The 26,559-nt window shown below is 32.4% G+C and overlaps 1 protein-coding gene across 2 annotated transcripts; it reads right to left on the bottom strand.

Annotated features, from left to right (window-relative positions):
• Positions 1 to 805: 805 nt before the first annotated feature.
• LOC137408481 (hexokinase-4-like) lies at positions 806 to 25,765 on the bottom strand. Of its 2 annotated transcripts, none has more exons than XM_068095022.1 (12): positions 25,644 to 25,765; positions 21,660 to 21,828; positions 19,336 to 19,453; positions 16,514 to 16,623; positions 16,164 to 16,303; positions 14,461 to 14,563; positions 10,895 to 10,974; positions 10,133 to 10,245; positions 5,975 to 6,139; positions 4,007 to 4,140; positions 3,193 to 3,326; positions 806 to 1,477 (listed from the first exon to the last, which is right to left on the bottom strand). In XM_068095022.1, the coding sequence occupies exons 1-12, from the start codon at positions 25,710 to 25,712 to the stop codon at positions 1,382 to 1,384; spliced, it is 1,431 nt and encodes a 476-aa protein (XP_067951123.1). In that variant the 5' UTR covers positions 25,713 to 25,765; the 3' UTR covers positions 806 to 1,381. The 2 variants fall into 2 exon arrangements, with proteins under 2 accessions (XP_067951123.1, XP_067951124.1); XM_068095023.1 differs by lacking the exon at positions 14,461 to 14,563 and adding an exon at positions 14,068 to 14,167.
• Positions 25,766 to 26,559: the final 794 nt, after the last annotated feature.

Genomic DNA, 26,559 nt, shown 5'->3' with positions numbered 1-26,559 from the left:
GTAAATTTCAATTAATTCAATATATTAGCTATATTAATTTTCCAAGCAGTCACATTATTGCACTACTTGGAAATCAAATTCAGATATTCAGATACACAGACTAGCTCACTACTATCTGTGCTACTTGAAAAGCTTGCTATGTAGTGGAATAACTGTGCAGATACTTATTACCTGTGATGGTCTCTTAAAACAAACACTCCAAGTCAGCTATCAGCCTTGAGTCTGTAAAGATCGGTGAAAACCATCTAAATTTAGAATATTTAGCATAAAGTTTACGCGGTGCATGGATTTAAATTTAAAGGTGAGTTGCATTGGCATGCACTTACGAAATTGTTGTAAAATGAAAGCAGAAACTTTGATCATTTAAAATTCTGACAAATTTTTCAAAATTTGTCAGAAAACTTATAAAAACTTTTGAATGCAGTATCGATATTTTTTCAAACAATAAAACTGTTGATAATCTTGTAATCATTTTTTTTGTCACAATAAAAAAATTAATTCTTGTTCAGTAGATAGCAGTGTTTGCCAATGTTCTAACAAAAGAGTATGCAACAATCACTAGGCTGAATAAAAAACTTTGTATAAAAAATTATGTGTTTCGTAACTAATTTTTTAAGCGTTAACTTTTAAACAAAAATAAATATTGTATCATCTTAGACTATTTAAAGGGAATCGTCAAGATTCCCTTTAATATTTAAAGGTCATTTTAAAAATAAGACCTGCTATAGTACACTTCATGTTTAACGGGGCGTTTATACAGAGCATTTTTATATACCATAATTACACAGGCAAGTAAATGGACACACTCGCTAAGCAAAGCGTTTTATTCTAACAAAGCTGTCAACAAAAAGTAATATAATATTGTAAAATTGAGTTAAGTTGAGTTCGTACATTAAGTTGAGGAACTGATAGCAAAGGCATAGTGTGTGTAGTTTCTGTTGCAGGCTATCCTTTTCCTTGCAGAAGTTATACTTTAGAAAGAATTTTACTGGGTTGGTTTAAATTATTTTTGAAGCTGTCATACTTTGACAATCTTTACACAAAATTTTATCAGCCTAATCAGTCAATAGAAACTTATTTTAAAATTTCAACACCTTTCCATAAGCAGAAAGTGCAAATAAGGCTAGGTGTTTATAATAACTCAGAAAGTAAGGTGTGAGTGTATAAAAAATAAAAAACATCCCTTTCCTGCTGTAAATATACGATATGACAAAGCATAATTGTTTTCAGAAATTTCTCGAATAGTCACAATAGATATACCACATGTTAGACATATTTTATATTAGAAAATATATTAACATATTAGATTCATATTATGGTGTATTCTGGGGTGAGCTAAGCTGACTTTTTCACCAGGTCACAGCAACTTTCAGCTCATGAATTAAGAGCTCTCTCGTTGTTTATTTATACGGTCAGCCACAGCAGCAACGTAGGCAGCACCCATACCACTTCCATCTTTCACTTCTAAGAACTTGGTCTACAAATGCATAAAATATATAAAATATAATAGATAACAGAAGCAGTGATATTAGCGATAAATTTGAAACAAGAAGGAAGTCGGAACAATAAAATAATTTAATTTGTTAAAATGTTATATACCTTAGCTGACATGCAGAATCTAGCAGTCTGTATAGTAAATATCATTTGAAATAAGTGCAGATGGTATAATACATCTATTACTTAAAACCAGAAGTTGTCCTATTTTATTGAGAAAAAAAAGTGATTCAAAAGGATTCATATGAGGATCATTCACTAAAAGAGAAAGTCTCCGTAGCTCAGTGGTATAGAAAACATGACCTGAGAAGAAGAGGTTAAGGTTCAATTCCCAAAAAAGACCACTGGTTGTGCCAGGAATGACATTCACTCTTAACTGGTTATTTGCAAATAGGCATGTTTTGAATTTTCAAGGTTCTTGTAGGATATTATGTGATTATCTGAGGCTTTTTTGTAATTAGTCAGTAATATACATGTACATGTATATAAAGGCTAGCTTGCACAGGCTGTCGGCGACTGTCGGCCGCTGTTAGCCGCTGTAAGCAGGACTTGCTAAATATAGGGTAGTTTAAAGCAACAGCTGAAAGTTTGAAAAAAGATTGCATTGTATGAGATTTGAACTCATGACAATCAGTTTGGACAGGCTAATTTTCTGCCTTCCAGCACATAATAGCGTTTGTGCATGTCAATATACATAAGATTGATTATTCATATGTTTACTCTCTGTCATTTATCGGCCTGCATAAAGATCTCTCACAGCACTTGAGACTATCAGATTACTAGTATACTAGTAATTATAAAATGATACAATTTGAGATACAGTAAAAGCAAAAAGTTTCTTTCGGTATTTCAAAACTATTGAAGTTAAGGAAAGCTATGCGTCTGTTATTGGGTAAACCTAAGATTTTTGTTCCCTTGCAAGTTTGTGTAAAAGCAATACTACTTGAAATTAAAAAAATTCTTCCATATGCAAATTTTTGTAGACTTTCTCAAACTACTTTATTTACTACAAAAATTTAGTTGTTTTGTTTTTATTAGGATATGGTTTCAGAAAGCTTTTTTTAGAAAGTTGTGTATTTAAAGGTTTTTTTTTTAAAGTTTGATTTTTAAGAAGTTTCAATTTGAGAGAGTTCTTTGAAGGAATTTGGAGATAAAATTGAAATGATCACAATGCTGCATTGAGTCTTCAAATAAGGATGAAAATGCTAATTTGTCTGGTCAGAAAATGATATCTGACATCTTTATTTTGCCCAATGAGAAAATTTTTCTACTGCTAGTTTGACCAATCAGAAAATGCTGACACTGTTAGTTTGGCCAATCAGGAAATGGTGATGCCGCTAGTTTGACGAATCAGACAATGGTGATACTGCTAGTTTGACCAATCAGAAAATGTGACTGCCGCTGCTAGTTTGACTAATCAAAAAATCGTGACACGGCTAATTTGGCTGGTCAAAATATGATCAAGTCGCCAATTCAACTATTCAGGAAATGATTTACTGAAATTAGCCACATTCTGTAATAAAATTAAAAATTTCGCTAAAAAAAAATATTTTTTCAGATTGCACAATACAGCTGATAGTTCAATCACATGAACCAATCATTAAAATGTGTCAAAAAAACTGCAGAGAGAAAATTCGATAAAGTTGAATTATTTGGACATCGTGATTATAGAGCAGTTGGAGTGCAGTTTGTACATACGGCAGTATCAGGAGCTGTATAAGCGATGAGGCTCTCCATCTGCTGCCGCAGAGTAGGGTGGCAGGAAAATAATGAGCCATCTACTGCCACCGTTACTTTCTCCTTCTTTATGTGCCTGAGTAAGACCGTGAGAGCTGGAATTAAAGTAAAATAATTAGGGCACCTTTTATTAGCCAATGAGCAAAAAGTATTTGGAGAATTGACTATTCACGGTTTGTATATCTAGTATAACAAAAATATTGCATATAACCACTTCGATGTTAGATGTCGTTATGTGAAAGGTCTTTTTGGACTTGTTGGCTTGCTAAAGCCAACAAGTCCAAAAAGGTTCTGTATTAAATTTTAATGTTTTTTTTTAAATATTGATAAGATGTACACAATAGGAAAAACATATTTTTGAAAACAAAGCAAAGTGCTCAGTTAAAGGTACATTATATACGTTGTATGTCTAAACATTTAGTATAAGCTTTGAAGAAGCTAATTTTATTAAATTCAGCTGTGGAACTGAGCCTAATATTTGAAGTCTAAAATACAAATGTCTTCGCGATCCAAAATATCACAAGAGTTAGTTTGTATTCCAAAAAAATAAATGTTAGCTAGACGGTCACATAAAAGAAATTATGGAAAAATTTTTTCGAGTGACCTCTAGTTTAAACTAACAAAAACTACTCACTGCACTCCTCTTTTAGTCGACGTGACTCAAATAATATAAAAAGTATTAATAACAGAGGTGAAGTAATGTAGATGAGAGTGCTGAAAACATGAGGTTACATCACAGAATTAAATGTATATGAGAGATCAATTCATAGCTTACCTGAGACTACAATCTTTGCTGCTCGATTTGAGACTAGAGCGCATATATATCTGACAATAGCAACATCATGGGAACCCGCTTTCTCCATTCCTAGTTTTTGTAGCACTTCTATTGTTTTACCGTCTCCAGAATCTCTACAAAATGATCACCGCTGAGGCTAAAAAATACATATAGCGTTAGTTCTCCAAACTGGGTTAGCAGAGTTACAAATTTATCTTCATATTATAAATGCGCAAGCGATGTAGCTATTAACTTATATTTTACGTCGTTCGAACTATGTTAAGAATGTTAACAGTGTTAACACTGTTAACAGTGTTAACAGTGTAAACTAATGTTAACTGTGTTATCTTATCCTAACAGAATTACAATGTGCTAACAGTCTTAATTCACTCTTACTGTGTTATCTTACTTATCAGTAGGCTAACAGTGTCGACATAATATCTTTTTTCTAATATCACTTTGGTCATGGTCTGTATGACAGTGGAATTTCCAGAAATTCCACTGCCATACAGCCTACGACCAAAGTGATATTGGAAAAAGAAAGGGTACTGATGGTTGAGAAATGCAATATTAGCAGTCAAATAGGATAACTGCAATGGTAGCTGTAATGTACTCGGTGTGGGTGTTATTATATACAACAAACAGCAATAATGAAAGGAAAAGATTATATGTTTATATTTCTCCTGTAAAAAGAGAAATGCCATATCGGTCAATATTAGAAGTAAAATGCACTGATATTATTAGAATAACCAATATTATTTATATAGTAATAATATAAAACCAAAGCACAATTTTTTTACATTTCAAAACGGCATAGCTAACAATATCACGAAGTTGTGATATTTATATAGATTTTTAGAAAATCTGTACTACGTAGTCATTGTTCCGTAGTCATCCAAACTTAGAATTAATTATTGTAATAATCTCATAAGAAACGTTAATAAAATACCATCGTCATTTGCTTTACTGACACTGCGTTGGGCATCAGTTAGAATGCGAAAGTATTCAAATATGTCGGCAAATGAAATTGAAAATTAAAAAATTGAAATCGGCAAAAATGAAATGATTTCTGTACTCTTATGTTAATTGCCGAAACCTTTGGCAATTCGACAATGCTATAGACTGGTGAAAAGTGTTTTTTTTCGTGAAACGCGCAAGACTTTATCGTTCTATTCTCTGTCGCCCGGCGTTTCAATTTCCGGTCTTAACTTTTATTAATCCAAGCTTTTCAAGCGTTTTGTGGTGACTTTCGTCCAAAAAAATCTGTCTATTTGTGTAGAATCCGATCAGATGGGTTAGTTTTAGGATTTTGCGGTAACCTTTCAAAGGCTTGGTAACATATTTAAATAGGTTTATATGCGTTTTGTATCATTATTATACTTAAACAACTTTACTGAAAAATAGTTAAATTTGTTGATAGGATTTCGTTGCAAGGGTTTGGTGACGGCCGTTAACGAATAATTTTTTGGGAGTTGTGTGCACATGTGCATTTATCATAATTCTCCCAATCAATCGTTTCACTCTTGTTTGGTCGTGGGATAATATATAATATATATTATATTTATAATATAGATAATATATTTTATATATTATAATATATATAATATATGTATTATATAATTATTTAGCTCACGTTGGTAAAACTGGTAAAATCATGCACAGCTGATAAAGATGTAGGTTACGAGTTTTGGTCTACCTCTATCTCTTCACTCAAAAAATTTTAATAGAGCTAACAAAGAGTTTTATTAGAGCTAACAATAAGTTTTGCATCGGTGATACCAATATGTTTGGTTTCTTGGGATAGTACCACTTAACAGCAGGCCTATTCAGTCAAATACAAATTACATTTGGTTCACATATAAATTTACATAGCCAGTCAGGGAAGACAACTACCAACTATCAGTGTGTTTTCCAATGACTATATATATGGCTAACCTGAGTGGCTATGTGGTGACAGTAAGCACTCACCCTTCAATAGTAGATACATATGCTGTAGGAAATGAGCCGCGTCTGTTCACCCAGTCTGACTGGGAATCTGCAAGGTTTGTGAACATCAACTTTTTTTGTGTAAGATCTGCTAAGGTCAGCCTCACTAGTTCTCCTAGATACAGACCACCAAACAATTTTTCAAACCTGTAAACAGAGGTTTCGGTGAAGAGATGGTAGATGATACAACAAATAGTTCTCCTTTTAACGCACTGATTCAGAGCATGAAAAGGAGAGTTGTCAATAGTTATTTTCTTGATGTGTGTTAAAGAATTATGTTTAACAATATCTCTATTGATATTTTACACTTTTGCTGCTTACAATGGTTTGCACCATGGTAAGCAGCCACCATTGTAAACTGCTGGTACTTTATTTTGTTTGTGATTGATGAGTTCTTTCACTTTTAGCTTTATTACTACTCAGAGAAAAGGCAACAAAGCATTGCAAGCTGGGTAGAAAAAAATGTGCAAACAAGAGAGACAACTCCTATAAATGCTAAATTAATATAGATCACACTACTACTATAAAACCTCTATTTGAACGCTACCTTTATTTGAAAATCAGCTCTATTTGACCACCGCTATAGGAGAAGAGTTGAAAAATAGAGCGCCACCCTTTAATTGAACACCGCCTCTATTTGATCACCACTTTGACATTCTTTGCTCTTCACAAACCCATAACAGCAAGTGATCAGTAGAAAGGTGTCCACAAAATAGAACTAATACTGACCCAATTACATCAATAACAAATAGTTCTTTTGTTGTTGCTGTGTGTATCGACATCCGTTTTCTATCTCCAAAGCTTTGCGGTTTTCATTAAAACTTTGAAAGCATCACCTTAGAAATAATTTCTGTAAAAGCTGAATTAGGCTAGCAGTAGTGCCTTGTTTAATGCGGTATTGATACTTCAGCGTATATAAAAAACAGATTAACATTTCATTGGAATCTGCAGTACTATTTTGAGGCTAAAATGTCTGCTTAGCACACATCGGTAAGTTTTCTTTAGTTCAGCGAAAAGTGTAGTCTAAATAGAAACGCATAAGTTTTGCTTTACTAAAAATGTGTTAAGACACTAGTATTGACTAGATCAGAAGTACTGAAAAAGAATTGAGAATAAAGGACATTGTGAAAAGTATTGAACTGCCAGAAGAATATGAAATGGGTTCAAATCAGAGCAACAATCAGAATGCAACTGTCAGAGCAAATATTTTTGTTTCAAAAATGTTAATAGTTGTTTCTCTATGTATTATAAATATGATTTGTTTTCGTCACTTGTTTCTGGATATAAGTTTGTAGCATTTGGTAGTTTATTATCATATAACTTATAAATTTGAAGATTTATAGCATATAATCTGACAGCACCATTGCCATTTTCTAAACTCGGCTTTTGGTGGATTGACACCCATAACTTCACTTCTATTGCACATAAAAGCCAGTTTTGTCTGCAAACTGTATCAAACATATCAATGATTTCAATGAGCTTTTATTCAACCTTATTACATACACTTATAAAATAAATATATGTCTTCAAAGTTAGAATGAAATGAAAAGTGAATGTTCCCATAAATTACAACGCAGACTATAAGATCATCCGAGATTAATTGCAAGCAATAAATATCAACTCGTAGAGATATTGCTCAGCTTTCCAAGGCATATTTATTTAGAGATCTATAAGGTGAAGGTGAGTTTATAGCAGCTTTCTCGCGAACAAAGGATTAATTAATAGGCGGCGTTCACCACCATGGCGTTCAAATAGAGGTTTTACGGTATTTCAGCATATTTCCATCATGGTGCTCTATTCATATAACCTTGCCACTCTAGAGGTTTTTAAAACTCTCACTGATTAGATAGAAAAATAGCATCACAAATATATTACGATAAATTGTATAGGCAATATCAGAGTATGTTACAGAATGTTCTAGAATGTTCCAGTATGTTTTAGAATGTTCCAGAATGTTCTAGAATGTTCTAAATTGAATGCTTGACACAGAACCTTTCCTGCCGACGATAGCTCAATTTGGTTCAACCATTAATTGACAAGTATTTGTGTGTTGACTGACACACAATTGATTTTTGGGTTCACCATGAGTTTCCATGAAGTGTACCGTCACTTCATGGAAACAGAAATAAAGGCCGAAGAAGTAATGCTACGCTATTATAATGATTAAAGACAGGCAATTTTCGTATGCAATATTTTTATACAAAACATTGCTAGATACTAAGCACTGCCTAACAAGCTGTTATAATAGGAGAGAAAAATGGCAAGTAAAAAATATGTCTGCATGTCAAATACAGTTTTTGGTTTCAGTACAATGGTAAGACAGCTGTTAACACAATTGGCTAATGCCAGATTCAATTGGATTGGAGTTACAGCGTTCAGATCAAGTGAAAATGTGATTATGACATCTATAGTTGCCAAAAGACTGACAGAATTTGAAGAGCTGCAACTTGAGCACAATCAATATATATATATATATATATATTTCTCATAGTCTGCCTGAAAATCCGTCTGTTGGAAATCCATCTATAGGTATTATTAGAACAGCTGAGCTGGACAACAATACAGACTCAAAGTCATGGCTTACCGTCATTGGAAGCCTAACCTTAATAACTAGCTTAGTGGAGTTTTCCATTGGCAATATGCCAGGCTACTAGCTAGGAAGGTACAGTTGTTTGACAAAGTTTCAAAACCTTTACAGTTGTTTTATTTTTCTCTTAATTTATTTCAACTACACGACACACTTTTCTCATGATATGTACTTTGAAAGTTAGAATGGGAAATGTTATATGTTAAATACAAATCAATTTTCTCTCCAACGACTCTTCTATTACACGGGCAACGCAGGGTAGTACAGCTAGCAGTCAACATAAGCCAAAGCAACAATAGCAATTAGTGATGTCATTTCGGAAGAATTTTTCTTCTGAGTGTTTCAACTGCAATAAATTTTTGTCGATTTTAATCTTTAAATATCCTGGCAGCCAGATCACTATGAAAATCAAAAATAATCAAAAATATTAGAAAAATACCGATACTTTCTGATAAAAGCTGCAAAATTTGTGCAAGTTTATCTTTAAAATGGGTTTAAAATGGGTTTAAAATGGGTAAGCATTTAACATAATGATCAATAATAATACAACTACATTTATAACCTTGTTGTTATTTTCACACTTCAATATTACAGTTTATCTATCAGCTTTAGTGATAGCAAAGGAAACAATTATTGATAAATTGCAGTTTTGCATAAGAGCTTGGGTTTTTTATTCAATTAATGTCTGGTGCCTTCAATAGCAAAAACAATTTACAAAGGCTTAAAAATCCTTCAATTTATTTCAAAAAAATCTGTGCTATTTATCTGTTTGATTAATATAAATATATTTGTTCAAGTCTGAAAGGCTTACTAAGGGTTTTCATAAGTCTTCTTTAATTTGTGTACTGATGTGTACTCTACATTGATTTTTGGATAGCCTCAAAATAGCAAAAATGATAATTTTTTTGTAGATCCATTTACTGTGCAGATGCAAATTTACTTTTAGTAGCAGAAACCTCAATTCATGATCGTAAATATAGTAAACTGCAAAACAAACAAATAATATCACTTGTAGGAAGAAGTAAAATAAAGTATTTACTTTGTGATGCATACAAATTAGAAGGATACTACAAGAATAGCATAAACGTAAACTTAAGGCATTTTACATTTATTTATTAAGTTTTTTGCAGTCAGCTCTTCTGAACAGCAATAAAGCAAATTTGCATGATTTTTGATTAAATGATATTTAGAACTATTTAACACTTTTCTACTTTTGCAGTTTTACTTCATGATTGCAATGATTAAAATTTAAAATTTTGATCAATGCAATCATAGAGTAAACTTACTCAGTAAAAAATTTAAACCAATTTGAATTTAAAACATTTTCCATTAAAATTTTACATATCAATCCATACAATCATAAATTAATAGTTTTAACATTTTAATTGCATGATTCGGTGATTTGAGTTTTTGCGGAGATGCCTTGTGTGATTTTGGTTCATTAAAATTGGAGCTACATGTTAAATAAGTTTAAACCTTGTTCATCATTCGGCTGCTGGTTGATTATTAAATAACTGGTCTGAACTAGCTACTGTAATGCTTTTTATACTTACGTGAACGACCCTTTATGATTTGATTGTCGGTCAATTTCAAAATCGTATTCTGTTTTAAAAAAGTCTAAGACTCCGTTATCTCCAAAAGCTCCCCACTCGATGTCTATAATTTCCTGCAAAACATACAATTTGCATTACCACAACAACTGGGTAAAAGGTAATGGGTAAACAGTCAATATTTCACCAAATACATTGCTTTCAATTGTGAAAAAAGCACAATTTTATACTCCCTACACGGCGTGTAACCATGGCAACTGAAATAACTTAATTAAATTAAAGCATCAAATAAATTATGACCAAGAATATTGTTTATAAAAGAGTAAAATTTAAATTGTTTTGAGGAGCATTTAAAAGAAGATAATAATTTGATCATTAATTTGAACTAAAATTTAGTTCAAATTGATGCACTATGTAAGGTAATTTTCAGTTTTCTAATTATCGCCCAAATCTTTATGAAGACCAAAAATTAAAAAAAGCTTGGCCATTTTATAGAAATATTTTATTAACAATAAATCCAGAATTGTTCAACTTGCATCTATTAACTTTGCCGTGACACTTTTTTTCTGTGATAGTCATGCTAGTCATGTCAGGTATTTCCAGACCACAAACGTGGTTAACATTTATAAGCCTCATAATAATTTTAACAGTCTAATAAAATATGACAAATAGTAAGCACTATACTACAAGCTTCCAAAAAAAATCTAAAATAGCAAACTAGTAGTAATGGTTAAGTACCAAGTTTAACATGTAAATATAAAACACCTGAGACCATTTCCTGGTATTTCCAGTCCACTTATCAACCCTTTCCAGATGCTCAAGGTAGGCCGCATTGCTGCCAGTTCCTAAAATGACATTAGTAGGTGTTCTGGTTTCTATCTAGTACATATGTTTAGGAATAAAAAACTGCAACTCTCTAAAAGCCAAACCAGCTTGTCAAATATTCAATTGCCCATTTTTAAAGTTTTTGGAATCAGCAGAGAATTCTGCGCAAGCATCGAGACATGTAAAATATAAAAGCCATATTTAAAGTTTTTTTAGTTTAGTAAAACCAGATGCAAAAGAGAAACCCTATCGTTTTTGCAGTCTGACCAAAATTCAGACCTTTGTTTCCCTAATATAAAAATACACCGTAGTTATCAGAAATATCTGAGGTCCAATGTTGAAAAGTTTTACCAGCAGAAATACGTTAACATTGCTGTTTCCAGTGTTTCTTTTCATCCATTATAAACTTGATACGAAAAAAGTTGAGCACTGTGAAATTAGGCTGTGAATTCTGAGTAAAAAAACTAACTGCCCAATTTTTGACAAAATGATAGCCCAATATCCTAAGTTTATTGTAGCAAAGTTTTGGGTTGGTCTGTTAGCTCTGTGATCCGTGATCAAAGTTTTGTATAGATAATAAAACGATCTGTTATAAAGGCTTTCCATAGCAAAAGAGGCAATATCAATAAAATAATAAAATTGAAATTGGTGTGAAAGGTATGTTTATTGTTAGCTTTTTGCTATTCCTTATTGTTATTAAAATTTACTGAAAATGAAATAGTTTGCTTACAGTCATAAATTATTATAAATCATATTATAGCTTACAGTTTATGCATTATAAATTGTTTGTTTATTAATTACCTTGTAAATTTTGTTGATATATTTTACTTTAAAACTAAATAATATTTAGTTAAATATATTCACCCCACTTATATAGACTGTTCATTTGACAAAAAATGGTAACAAAATTGTAAATATCTATTTACAAATGATCTTTCAGACTGTTTTGATATATTTTTAAATAAAAAGTACATACTAATCAATTAAATAAATTTAACCCAACTGTAGAATGTTCAAACGACACAAAAATTGTAACTTGGGGTGTTTGCAAACAGAAAAATTTAATACCTAAATGCTATAACAGTAAATGAATTCTGAGTAATACCAAAAGAATTTTTGAGAATATGTGTACTACTATGGTTTTTATGTGTGATAGTATTTTAGATTAGAATATCGTGTGAGATCTATCTGCTAAACGACATAGTTGCTAAAATTACAGCATGCAACGATATACAAAAACACAGTATTGTCTGAATAAACACATCAACAACCCTTTTGTGGCCTTAAGTCAAAAAGTTAAAATTTCATGGAGGAGTTCAACAAACTTACTCAGTTTCTTTATAAGCAATGAACTTACGTGGTACAAACATATCGATCAAGTTTATAGCGAGCTTTCATCAAACAAGTTTCTTCTAAGACAATGCAAATATTCCATAAGCAGAAAGACAACACTGTTGTTTTACTTTCAATTAGTACATTACTATCTGATCAATGGCGTTGATATCTATTTCTCCATCTCACAATATCGGCAGTAGGAAAATATATTCTTTTTGCAGTAGTCTATAATAAGACTTGTGTACTACTGATCATGTAATCCAGCTTACTACACTTCCATCAATCACATCACAAAGTAGTAGAACATATTGCTTTATCAAAACTTGCTCATTTCGTGTATAAACTATGTCCAGAATATTTGTATCCTTCCACACAAGTGACAACCAGTGTTTTATATTCCATGACACCAACATACTACATTCACCATCCTATGTTTCAGTTTATGAACTTGTTGCTAGTACAACCTTTAATTTACTATTTCAACTGGTTTGCCATACTATTAGGTTACCAACTTATAAAACACATTTGTTCAACTCACTCAATATTACCCAATTTCTGTCTTTTAATTTTTGTTGTTGCCATGTAAGGAGAACATCATTTTTGTTAATCACTTACCAATCCCAATAAAATTTTATATGTACATACAACTACAACAAGAATTATCTTGGCTATAAAGTAGGCAAAAAACACCTATTTCAATCAAAGAAAAAGTTTGGAGTGTATCAATGATTTGCTATTTGTTCTTATTCAATTTATGACATAGCTGCCAAAATTAATATATATATATATAACAACATGTTAACAGTATTGATGAATACATTATTAGAATGAGCATAAAATAAAATTTTGATTAAAATCACCAAATATGGAAAGTGTTGAACAATTCCAAAACATACCACTAATCATTGTAAATAATCGAAATACGTTTTTCAGAAGATTTGAATCTAATAGGTTCAATTGTTAAATTAATAACTTAATACTACATTCTTTGGCTATGTTTCTAATTACAGTGATTCACAATGTCTATACAGGTAATTCACATCAAGACGTCAGCGTTACGTTTTGAGGACCCCATTGTTAAGTGATTCCATCGTTACGCGAAATCCTCCCCTTCGAGATTTTGTTGCATAAACAAGGGCTATTTCCAGTAACATTTGTCACCTTTTCTATTTTTCTTTTCTCGATTGACTTTTTAAATAATAAATGTTGACTTTTAGCAAGTCCATTGCATTTTTCTTTTTCTATTTGGATTTTGAGTGCACAAAATATAAACGAATAAACTAAGGCAGGTATCAGCCTAAAACCGGCTACCATGCATGCATACAAACAGTGTCATGGCCAGTGTAGATGTGCAATATCTATACATCCATGGTTAATATAATGACTTTCAGAAATATATTTTCTTTTTATTTTCATTTAGCTTCTTATTTTTGACAATTTCAACAATTTTTAACATGGCTTTATAACTGAAGTTGTTAAGCAATTCAGTTGTTAAGTAAGTACTACCTGTGTATCATTATATTATTTTGTTCTAAAAAAGTTTGATTGTTATTTATGGGTTTTGACTGACGACATATTATATTTAGATTCAGTTGTATTTTTAGAAGGTAAATTAATAAGAATGATTTTGTAAATTTTTATCTTAATAAAATTATGCTCTATATAATGTGCTAAGGGTCTATTAAAAACAGTAGCAAATTTATATACTTCGGCTAAAAATACCCAAGTTCTAATGAAACTCAAAGATGATAAGAGTTTGGTAGCTAAACAAAACCTACCAAGAATGACACCAATGTAGCAGTCGTCATCTTCATACGCCCCTGTCATAAGCGTAGCGACTGTGTCATTCAAGATTGCCACAATAGAAACATTTATGTCCTAGAATGAAAAAACAATGTTTGTAAAATAATGTTTGCATTATTTGAAATAAGAAGCATGGTGACTTTTTTATGTGAGTGTAAAAAATTTTATTTAAAAAGTTTTTAGAAGCAATTATTAAAAACTAATTTTTTAATTAATTTTTAATAAAATTTTTAATATTTTCAAACGTTAATTTTTAATTAAAATAGAGATTTGCTTTAAAATTGAATCATTTACCAATCAATCCAACTTAAAAAGATGTACTCTAGTTTTAGTAGTTATTACTTAGAAGTCTTCTCAAGAAAGCATACCAATTCCTATAGCCACCATAGTACTCTTGTCTTCATATGATCCAGTAACAAGAAGCCCTACGCAGTCATTAATAACTGCCATGACCCTTATGTTCATTGCCTCCTACAAAGAGGGTTCTGGCATAAGTGCTGAGTGCTTGACAAGTAGAAGCAGGTGAGTATAAATGCAATAAGTGATCGGAAGTCTGAGTGGGCATATGGCATATTAGACGATGAGCAAGCAGTAGGTGGTCATATGAAACAAAAAAGCAGGAAGAGATGATGAATGATTGCAGGACGCATGAGTGTATTTCAGATCATGTGTGAGCATATAACACATGAGAACATAAAGAGATCATGTGTGAGCGTATAACACATGAGAACATAAAGAGATTATCTGTAAACTTATGACACATGAAATTATATGGAAATCAGGTGTGAGCATATGATACATGAGAACAAAAAAAGGTTATATGTGAGCATTTGACACATGAAGTATAAGGAGATCATTTGTGAGCTTATGACACATAGGAGCATGAAGAACATGTGTGAGCACAATGAAATGTGAAAGAAAAGTGACCAACCAAAGCTCTGAAACATTCCAGAAAGTTCTCGAAGTGAAGCAAACTTTATTAGGCTTTTTTTCAAGCTAGTTTTTAGGTTAGAAAAAAATAAGTTTCTTACAAGTTGAAAACTTTGAAGCCTATTGTATCCACAGACCACAAGCAGGTCCCCTGATTCTAGGCAGTATTAACAACTTTCCAATGATTGTGAAAGCATTTAGGGTAACGCAATTCCTTTTGAACTGAATATAATTTTGAAGCTCAAAGCTCGTCGAACTTAATGAAATAAACAAAAATAAAATAAAGTAAATAGCTTTCTTACTCTCTTTGAACAAAGTGATATTTTAGAAGTAACTGAAGAAACATAAGGACTGCAGTACACTGAGTCTGATAGATTGTTTATACTTGTTATGAATAGAAAAACAAATGGTTTTAGTGTAGAGCTCTTTTTATGGAGGAGGCTTGTTAGCTTTATTTTTTACCTTCTATTACTAAGAAGTTTAGTGTGTCATTAAAAACTGATGTTCTGTCAGCAGCCATTTTTTATTTCGCGGTTAATTAAAAATGCCTTCAGTATGCCCTGTCGTACTTCAGAAACTATAGCTCAGTCAGTTTGAAACTTGAGATTTCTACTGAAAAATAAACAACGCGCAAAGCGATTCAAATCTCGTAATCTGCAATGTAAGTTGGAAGTTAAAGTGAAGCTACTCAGCTGAGTTTACTTGAATCAGTTTACACGATCAGAAGGAAACAATTCACCAAATTATCTTGAAGAATTGTTTTTAAATACATTGTATGTCTTGTTTAATTTTTAAACACCTTATTTTGCTTTTCAAAACTAAAAATCTAGAAATTTTTGTCTAAGAGCATTGTATTGAATAAACATTTTGTCGTTACTGCAATGGTGTTAAAAAGGTTAAAGGTTAAAGGTTAAAAGTGCCAAGGTTAAAAAAATATAAGCTGAAGTTTTCATATTCTAGCAGTTTAATGTTTTTGAAATGTTTTGCATTCGTGACATATCTATATATTTAATGATAGCACTCTAGAGACGTATAGCTTTTAGCTCACTGCATCTACAAAGATTATACAATTACCATATGGGGAATATGATTAAAACTTGAAGCCAAAAGAGACATTAAACTATATCGAGAGTTGTCTTACCCCTCGTCTTGCAATTGCTTCCTCGAGCATAAGAACAACGTCCTTCATCTCTGTGTCACTGCATTTGAACTTCTTTGTCCAAGTGAGAAGAAGGGCGCTAGTCAGACTGCTCTGTATCATGGGAAATGAAAAGGTAAATCCTATAAAATACAAACAATGCAGCCATTTTTTATTCTGATGAATAATTCATCAATTAAAAAGTTTTTAATTGGCGGGTTTGGTCTGTAACATAAACTATAAACACCAGTCATTTTTTAGGTGAAAGTAATAATAAATATTTTCTGAAAATACTGCTAAACTATGAATTACAAAAAATGTAAAAAAATCTGCAAAGGTATGAAGTGCTTTACCTAACGGTATAGCCTGATCTGTAGTGGTGGTAATATTCTCTTTGGTGAGTAGGGCAGCGATACTGTCAGCAAGATAATCAAATAATTCTTTTCCTGTTCCAGTTAAAATCCTAAATGAGATGTGTAGCTATTTAAATATTTGTCTATATAAATATATATTTGTATATATATATATATATGTATATATATATATATAAAATTAAAAAAATTGTTTCCTCACCCCGGATACCCCGTATGGGTGGTAAATTCTGCTCTAACTCGGGTCTCCTACCAGAGACCTGGGAGTTTGAGCACTCGCCTCAAGATCTTAGCTGTTCCCAATAGCGCACTTTTCTGCAACTCACCTGTGTTGATTGTTGTTGGTATATGGGCAAGCCACATTTTATGCGCCGGTGTTATTGCGTCCAGTGCCCCAATGACTACTGGGATTACAGTTGTTCTTACATTCACATATATATATATATATATATATATATATATATATATATATATATATATATATATATATGTGTATATATATATATTTGTATATATACTCTATAATATATAACTAACTAGAGTGCTGGAATAGGTTAGTGTTACTTATCATTCTTCTGAAAAACATTCCAGATGCCATAAACAAGCGGTTATCAACTATCTCCTCAAACGAAGACACATTTAATAGAGCAGCACCAATTTACCAGCAGGCCCTTAGAACAAGCCCTTGCTAATAAAAGACTATCAACAGAGCTATCAAAACATAATGGCAATTAAAAGATAACAACATTAATTTCAGCATAGATTGTAAAATTTTACGGACTGCATCCTCTTTTAATAATATATCCGGGAGGAGTGAGCTTTGCCTTTGGGAAAAGGTTTTTTATAGTTTACAAACCACATTTAGCATCTCCTAACAAAAGAAGCAAAATGCTTGATATGTGTAGGTATGCCACAAAGTTTTCATTACGCTATTGTGTCACTTAACAATGTTTCCTAATTATATAGCTTTAACATCATGTTTTTACAAGCTATATCTGTAACTCTTAATAACTCGTTTTTGATTGTACTTAACAAAAGATTTCACAAGCTACATCTGTAATTATTAGTAATCCCTTCTAATCATTTTAACCATCTGATTATGTACCCCTTACATAGAGCATATTCTATTAGGCAAGTTTTATCTGATGAGTGCAGTCATTTTATCTGTACAAAACTAAATGAAGACCTCAACGGAAGAACGATCAATGTCACATTGCTCAAATATGAGATATAGCCATTTTAAAGTTTAAAAACTAGGACATTGATCAGTTTTGCAAATAGGTAATTTATTTTAAGCAGGGATATTCCTTGACCTGGATCATTTTTGCTGAAAGTTTGTCACAGAGACTTAACTTTGTGGCCAAAACTATCTAATGAAAAATAAACCTAGTATTTTGAGAAAATGTGACATTGATCGTTCTTCCGTTGAGGTCTTCAAATAGTAATAAAATGTTGCCAACATTTTAGCTCTTCGGTTAAATATGAGTTTTAAATCTCGTATATTTTATATATGCTCTGCCTAGCATTGAGCTCTTCTTGGTGGAAGTTGCACACAACAATTTCATTATATTTCATTATATATAAATATATACATATATATATTATATATATAATAATATATATATATGTATATACATTTATATATGTATATCTATATATATACAATGTTGTGTGCCATGTATATATATTATGTTCTATGTTTTCACACAAGGCATTTGGCATAGCAGCCGTACACTCTCACACCTTGTCTAACTGTCCACCTTCCAGCACACCAGAATAGTTGTGTACATACTTACTTTCTGTGCTTTATCGACACATCTGACTATCTCTAGCAGCACTTTAGATTAAAAGGCTTTTGGTTTGCATAAAAAATGGTTGTTTAATGCTATGAATCAAAACAACAAAGTAAGGCCGAAATTTTTTTAAGCTCATAAAGATTTTATGGGAGTTGTTTTCTCATTAGATAAGCACTGTCATTGCCACTATTATTTACATTTTTACAACAATAATTACAATCTTTCCTATAGTAAGATCAGTGTCTGTCCATTTATCTGGCTAAAGCCATGGTTGAAGGCTGAAATAATATATTACAACATGAATAATAAATAATGAATAAAATATTAAGTCATGCAGTATACAAACTCACAACTTTCAGCGTTGTAGACTAACACCTCAACAACTGTGCCAATCGGTTGCCTTCTGCTAGTTGAGAACTATTGGTATATTTATGTTTATTTTCTGTGCTCTACTTGCACGCCTAATGATCTCTCATGCTGCATTAGACTGCCAGTGTATCCGCCTGTTCAGTATCGTATATAGAATTTTTTAGAAAAAGATTGCATCATACTATATTCAAACTGTTCATTATAAACTTAGGATTTCCAGTAACTGATATGAAATCTGAATTTATATGCAAAACTCCCCCAATCTTTACTATAATAAGAGCCACGTTTAGCCGTAGTCATTGTAGGAGTGTTAAGAAAGAAATTGGCTCAGATATTCTGTTTCGCAGGCAAGCGCTCTTCTAATTGGGCCATTCAACCACCGTCTTACTTGCCGAATAATTGTGCACATATATATTACACATGATGGTTTCCTGTAGTGCAAGGAACTGCCAGCGGAGTAGTCTACTATAATAACAGCCATCCGTCTTTCCATACAGTTGGACATTGGAAAAAGCTTTTAAAAGATTATACTGCTCTGAGTTCAAACCCGGAAAGTCTCATTCAAAAAACCTTTCAATTTGACATCAATGTTTCTAATTCATATCAGGGATGTTTAGTCAATGTCAGTATGAAGCAAACCTCTCAGGGATCTCATAGTAATGTATCAACTTTCTCATAAGTTTTCCTTCTCTCATCTCAATGAATATCACTCGAAAATTGGTTCCTCCAAGGTCCAAAGCTAAGTAATCACCGTGCTCTGTGTAAGCATAAATAAAACATAGACACTCGATGTTTATGAACAATATATTTCATTTTGGTAGCTTTAGAAAGCTTGATGCTTCGGTTGGCTGAAACTATAGTCATACAACTGTGAAAGTTGCTAAATACTGTTAATTAAGATAGTAAGTTTAACTGATCAAAGTAATAATAACATATTATTATATATTATCATATAATATATATATTATAAAATAATAAAACATATCATTATATACATGTACTTGCATTAAGACAGACGATGCCCAGGATTTCTCTCATTCTCAAATTTCAGCAGGTGGGTTTGTAAGAGGTTGGTTCTCAGAAACCAGTTGGAGTTTTTAAACCAAATATTTTCAATGACCTTTTGTACAACATGGAAAATATTCTTATAAAGTTTGGACAAAATCGACCATAAAATGTAAAAACGTTCATGTGTTTAGGTATATGTAGTCAAATATATGTAGTCATATGTATACCTATGTAAATCACTTTGCCATTGTGTGCAATTGGTAGTCATATATACATGCATATGGCTACTTTTAATAAGTATTCTAGAATATTTATTTTAAATACTACTATCAGATTTTTTAAATAGTGAAAAGAAATGCTGCTTACAGTTGAACTTTAAAAAATTATTCAGTATTACTCCAAATTATATAAAATTGAACACATTAGTTTTTTATCAGACTAGATTTCTGTAAGAGATGTTTGCTTGGTAAAAAACAACAGACCATGTAGCTTTCAGTAAAAGAAGGACTTCTCCATCTAAAAATGGAATAATTTCTCTAAAACTCAAAAAAGCTCAAAGGCAAGGAATCTATTTTGTTTTGAATAAGGAATATGGATCGAAGTAGATTATCTCATTGCCTACAGCTGGTAACAAGGCGAGCGGTGATTGAAGAATTTCAAAATCAGTCTACACCATTGCATCGCGCATCCCTTTCTCGTTTCACTGCATGACTTGCTTATGCTGCTATCTTATCTAGCCTCTAGGACAATAATATTTGGCATATATAATAATAGTGGCATGTGAGACCCTGGCCTGTTTATTGACACTCCTGTACTTTTGGAGTTCAGTTCCTTCTGCTGAGTTTTACTTAACTTTGAGTATCTTTATTGTAAAGCTAATGCTACAGCATTCCAAAAGCATGCTAATTACAGGAGTTGTCCGTACATTCTATATTAGTACAACCCATTTTGTCATTGTGTCTGTCTGTTAGTCCGTGTAAACGTTATGCGTTTCCATATTTTTTTGGTCGGTTACATTCAAACTTCTATGTATATACGTCGTCATCAAAAATATTTGTTTTCAACACATAGTCTGGTTCGTGAGAATCAGTCTCATAAACACCTGCAGGCTATCTGGTTGATAATAAAATAAATATCAGGCACTACCAGCTCACTGCATGTAAATAAATAAATGTGTATTTCAAGCATAGTTTCTAGAACAAGATCAAAAACCAAACAAACAAGAAAAATTAATTTTGTGTTTGAATCGATTTAGCTTGATTGAGCATTGATTGATTGATTGATTGAGCATTGATTGATTGATTGATTGATTGAGCATTGATTGATTGATTGATTGATTGAGCATTGATTGATTGATTGATTGATTGAGCATTGATGATTTGGATTTGTACCCCTTTAATTAAAAGCTTTTTTTTTTCATAGACCAAAAATTTAGCAACTCTGTATATATATATTATATATATATATCTATATATACCGTATTTATAAATTTTCCATCCTCTTCTTATCTTGCTTGAGACCGTCGCATTAGATAAATAATATAGTAAATATCTGGTTAATAAATAATATAATAAATAAATAACACAGTAAAGCCAGACACACTTGGCAATCATGGAAGTTTTGTTTGTCATGTAAACGTGCTGTGGTCTATCGTATTAGATCATCAAGAAGCCGCCCTTACACACATTAAGTTCTATTGCTTTTAATGAATGCTTTCATGGATTGTTGTTGTAAAAGCCGTGTAGCGATTCCCATTAAAAATCTAAGTGTGTGCTGCGAGCTATTTTATCAAAAATGAAAGAAAATCTTGGGCAAAGTTGGATTAAATGCTAGCAGAGAATAGAATGCCATTAAAAAACTGAAAACCTGCTGGTGCCAAAACCTTACAAAATTCTCAGTTGTAAATGCGCCATTGTTAGGTGGGTGACGGTGACCGTGGGTCTAATAAATAGTACCTGTTCCGTCAATGGTTTGGTGAACAAAAGTGTTTTCCATTTGCAAAGAGCTCTTTTCTCTGTCTTCTTTATGGCGGCTTAGTCCTAGCTTCATCTCTGACTCCATGACGGCCATGATGGAATTCATCTGTTCCTCATTGAGCATAAACTTGTCAACCTCTTCCTTGACCTGGACAAGAGAAAGTTAGCAAATATTCAAGTGCTACGTAGAACCCAGGGTGCCTAGCTAATTCTATCGTACAGAAGAACAAAAAAGATTTTGAGCTAATTTTACAAAAAATTCTGAAAGTCATGGCTTTTCGCTGAGTACTTTGCATTTATTTTCAGTTGTTTAAAATCAAAAAAATGAATTTTTGAATGAAACCAAAACTATCCAAAATTTATAACAAAAGAGCAAAATTGTGAAAAGTCACAAAGATTGATGAAAGTTGTAGCATTATAGGTAAAAGAGACAGTGACAGAAACAGGATAAAAGCATGCAATATTGATCAATCAGATTGTAGTTTGAACTATTAGAGGCGTGTTGCTTTCGCAGTTAAATATTAAATAATCTGTTAATTTGTGTTATTGACTTTTCTAACTATTTTATAGCACTGCAAATATTTTTATTTGTAATCTTATAACAAGCACTTAGTTCACAGGTAACCATGGCGACACTCAAAGTTAAGTAAGTTAAAATTAAACTCAACTAACAAAATACAGAAAAAAAGTTTAATCAAGCATTGTAAAATACGATTGTTGCAAATTTTGATTCACATCAATGAATTTTTATTTTTTACTAGTTTAAGCCTGAGAATGTGATGAGATTTACTAATTTTTAATCACATAGCCCACACGTGCTTGTTTAAAACATCGGTTTCCATAAAACAGACGGAGTTTGGGGCTAAATATTTTCAGCAACTTAAGGGAAGACATGGAGCATATGCGTGTAACTTTTGGATAAAATCATTCAAAAAATGTCTACCTGTTAGTCTACCCAAACTCATAAAGTTTAGGTAGACTAACAGACAGACATACACAATGACAAACCAGGATTTATTAATATAGATGTTAAGTTTTTTTCCAAACCTTTTGGCAAAATTTCAACTAAAATCATTTATCAAGCCGGCAACAGCTGAAGACACACAAACCAAGCAACTACTTGTAAAATAGTAATTAAAATCTACATGTAATGTATCCTTAGATGACAATTACAATACATAGACAATTGTTAGACATAGTAATACGGGTGTCTATCGGAAATCGACAATGACTTGTATCTTAAGTACTACTTGGGTCGAGTAGTATGGTAGAGAAAAGGTGACCCGGTTCTCAGTATCTACCACTTCCGGAACTGTCAGATTAACCTGAAGGGATGCCAGTGCAACACGTCCAGTCTGACAAAGCCAGGTAACCATTTCACTTGCCCAGTGCACGAAGGACAATTGTTAGATATTGACAATATACATAGACAATATCATAGCCGATATACAATTACATAGTGGCATACGTGATTGGTTGTGTTCATGTCGTTGCGCTATTTATTCTACATGTGTACAATTCTTATGAAACGTTCAAACTATACCCAATAATTGTCTATGCCCTGCAGACTTTCCTCTTATATATTGACCCATAATAAGCTTGTATCACTGGGGTACATCTTTGGCATTTGGTCATTTGAATTGAGAGGCTATGTGAAGCAAATACGGCGTTTGTTAAGCTACCCTTTCATCCATTGTTGGTTAACAAAGAGTGACACTAGTAGACCAGCGCTTCTAACTTAAACCTCAATTAAACTTCTTCTAGACCTCCCACAAATGAGAGTCAGCTGAGCACTCGCGGGGAAATGCGCTCTAGTTGCCTTGATGAAATGTAGTTAGCGGTCAGTTGTGATGAATGACTCATTTTTAAGTAGTCTGCTGGTCACCCTTATAGTAAATAAAACCTCGCTAATACAGTCATACGCAAAAGTAGAAGACTCACCTAGTAATTTCAGTTTTCCTAAAGATAAACTATAGGATTCAATAAGCCGTATATAGCCAACCCAAATAAAAAAGTTGTATATCATTTTAATCTTAAAGATGTACACATTTCTGCGATGTTACTATTATTGTTTGCCATTTAAAATTTAATCCTCTTAATTACATAATACCTCACTAAATGAGGTCTGCTCTGTATTAATTAAACATTAGCAACAGTTAATAGGGGGTTTTTCTTTTTCAAAACATTGTGTTAAATTCTTTAAAGTTTGTTTAAATTTGTGACATTTCTAATTTTCTAGCAGCAGTATAGATTCAGTAACTTTTGGCAGTTTAAGCTCTCCCTTGTCAATGTAGCATTTAATAAAAGAAATAGTTACATTTAAGACTGCTTAGTGATGCAACAGCCAGAATGTTGTTTTTAACTACTAGTGGAAAAAACAAATAGGGAAAATTTTGAGTTTCAAAATGATACCAAGTTTATGTATTTTTGCCCTTTTTTTAATTGCAACTAACTATATATATTTCAGAAATGCTAGATTATTGTAGACAGTATTGTATATTTTTGCACATGATTTTATACGAAACAAAAAAATAGGTGGAGCTGTTCAGCATTGAAACCAATAACTTGTAGATTCTGTCACTATCTGTACTTTGTTTACATCGCAGCCTACTATTGGAAGAATCTTCAAAAGAACTAACATGGTCGAGCTTTTAAATAATAACCTTAAAATTTTATTATGGTTTTCCTAAATAGTATCATTGTTTGAATGAATTCACTGCCCTGCGAATTCACCTTTTCCTATTAGACCTTACTTGTCCCCATCCACTTCTACTAACTCTTATCCCACCTGCTCCCACCTGCTCCCACCTGCTTCCACTTGCTCCTACATGGTTCTGTTTACTCTTAGCTACTCTCAACTGCTCACCGCTCAATGTTTTCCGCACAAAAATTAAAGTAGTTTTATTTAACTAAAATACAGTGTATTTTACATTATGGTCATCTATAATTTACAAGTAGTAATCAATAATAGTAAATTATATGAATAAGTTAGAAAAAAAAAGGTAATTTGATTTCTTCAAATTAAGGTGTCAAACTAAACTAATCCATTGTAGAAGAGCATGATGAGAGTTCTATCGCTGCCAGTGAAGTCTCACATTTCAGTTAGTCAAATGTTGCAGATATTGATACTATCTGAAGTGAGGAGCTAGTTTTCAATTTTTAGAGCAGTCTGAGCCTTGGATACTCTGTCTGTTAGGTTTACCACTTTAGCCATGTCTACACCAAAGTCTTACTGACACTTTTGAACTAGCCGATGCCAGAATTACTGACATAGTCTGCACTTTTAAACTAAGATATGTCAGCAAAACCTTGGTGACAAAGATTCTTGGTGAGCTGGATCTACTGTTCTGTTTGGTGTTGTTCTACTTACTCCTACCATGAATGACACAAAATAGCTCTAATTATGATAGAGCTAACATTTTGGTCACTTTTCTGGTATAACCTAAAGAATTAGTTTAATGCAAAATCCTGTTGGGTCTAGGATCCCTAAAATCTGTTTATAATCTTATCTAGCTAAAAGCTTTGAGGACGTCTAATTAGACAAACTCAAATTATTATATTATAATAATATATTAACATAACATATTATATTATATTAATATATTACGATTCGAAAAAATATTTGATGCTGATTGTACATTGATCTCGAGGATTCATGGCATTTATATTTGTTTGATGTCAGCTTCAACCTCGCAGGTGTAAACAACTTCAATTTTTGCTATAGTACGAGACGTGCTCTTCCTTCCCTACTCCTTTCCTGTTCGCCACCTAGAACACCACTATCTGCACTAATCACCTACCCGTTAGCAACAAAGAATAATTGTATATATACCTCGTTATTACACCTAACAACTTTTTACTGCACACTGGACTGCCAGGGAGTCAGTGTTATTAGCTTGATGCGAAAGCTAGAAGATCTTAAGCCCTTGTAAGCACGCAACTAAAAACATAGTATCTACTTACTTTGCAAAACTCATCATTGTTTGGTAGAGTCACCCGAAGCTGATGTATAACGCTATCACCATTTTCCATTGCTACTAACACAGATGCGCGGTGTTATGTCTTCCTTTAAGTACAACAGAAAAGGCTGAACATGATATTCAGCCGGTCTCCTATCGCAATATGGCCTGATAAGTAATTATAAACTAAGTGTTGACAGCAGCCAATCATGCATAAGAAGATATGCAACGCCCCCAAGGTGTCGTACAGGGAGCAGGGGGATGGACCGTGTTGATTTCAAAAAATGACTTCGAGATGAGAGATTGATTGGGTTTAAAATGTGGTTGGTCGCTGCATCAATAGCATTTTTGTTACCTTCAATAGGCTTCATGTTGTCTGATATCTCAGAACATAAAAGGTGCCATACAACTTTCCCGCAGTCATGCCTTTTCTTTTACCCGATGCGCTAAACCTTTCCAGATGATCAATTTTTAAAACAGTAAAAAACATAAAAACTGAAGATGATTTGTGTTAATGAGAAACAGCATTTTATGCACATTGTTTCAAGTGTCAGGTGTTATATTGCTATCATCGAAGTAGCTGGCTGCCTCTAAATGTCTTTTGATGCTTCGGATAGTATTATCAATGTTTGACACCTTTCGAGCATATGATCTTATGAGGAAAAATTCTGTTATCTTTTACAATATAGATTAAAGAGGGCAATGATAAAAGACGGAGCTCACCATTTATATCACGACAAACTTCCGGTTTTGACAATTCATTTGTTTATGACTATATCGCAACTTTCTAACAAAGTCTTTTCAATGTTATAAAACATGATGCAAGGATAAAGTTGCAAAATGCGACATTATAAATACATAACAATGATTTCCATTTAATAAAGCAGATCTTTACTTACCTTCATTGAATGTTCAACTGA

Source organism: Watersipora subatra, chromosome 11 (assembly GCF_963576615.1).
Source record: "Watersipora subatra chromosome 11, tzWatSuba1.1, whole genome shotgun sequence".
NCBI classification, from domain to species: Eukaryota; Metazoa; Bryozoa; class Gymnolaemata; order Cheilostomatida; family Watersiporidae; genus Watersipora; species Watersipora subatra.
This window is presented reverse-complemented; position numbering and strand designations above follow the sequence as displayed.

Bases quoted from the DNA above. Each gene is read 5' to 3' on its own strand.
- LOC137408481 (XM_068095022.1), bottom strand. From the start codon at position 25,712: ATGGAAAATGGTGATAGCGTTATACATCAGCTTCGGGTGACTCTACCA. The intron at 16,624-19,335 runs GTTTGCTTCATA...CATCTCATTTAG, and splicing joins TACTATGAGATCCCTGAGAG to GATTTTAACTGGAACAGGAA. The intron at 3,327-4,006 runs GTAAGCTATGAA...CTTTAATTCCAG, and splicing joins AGCAAAGATTGTAGTCTCAG to CTCTCACGGTCTTACTCAGG.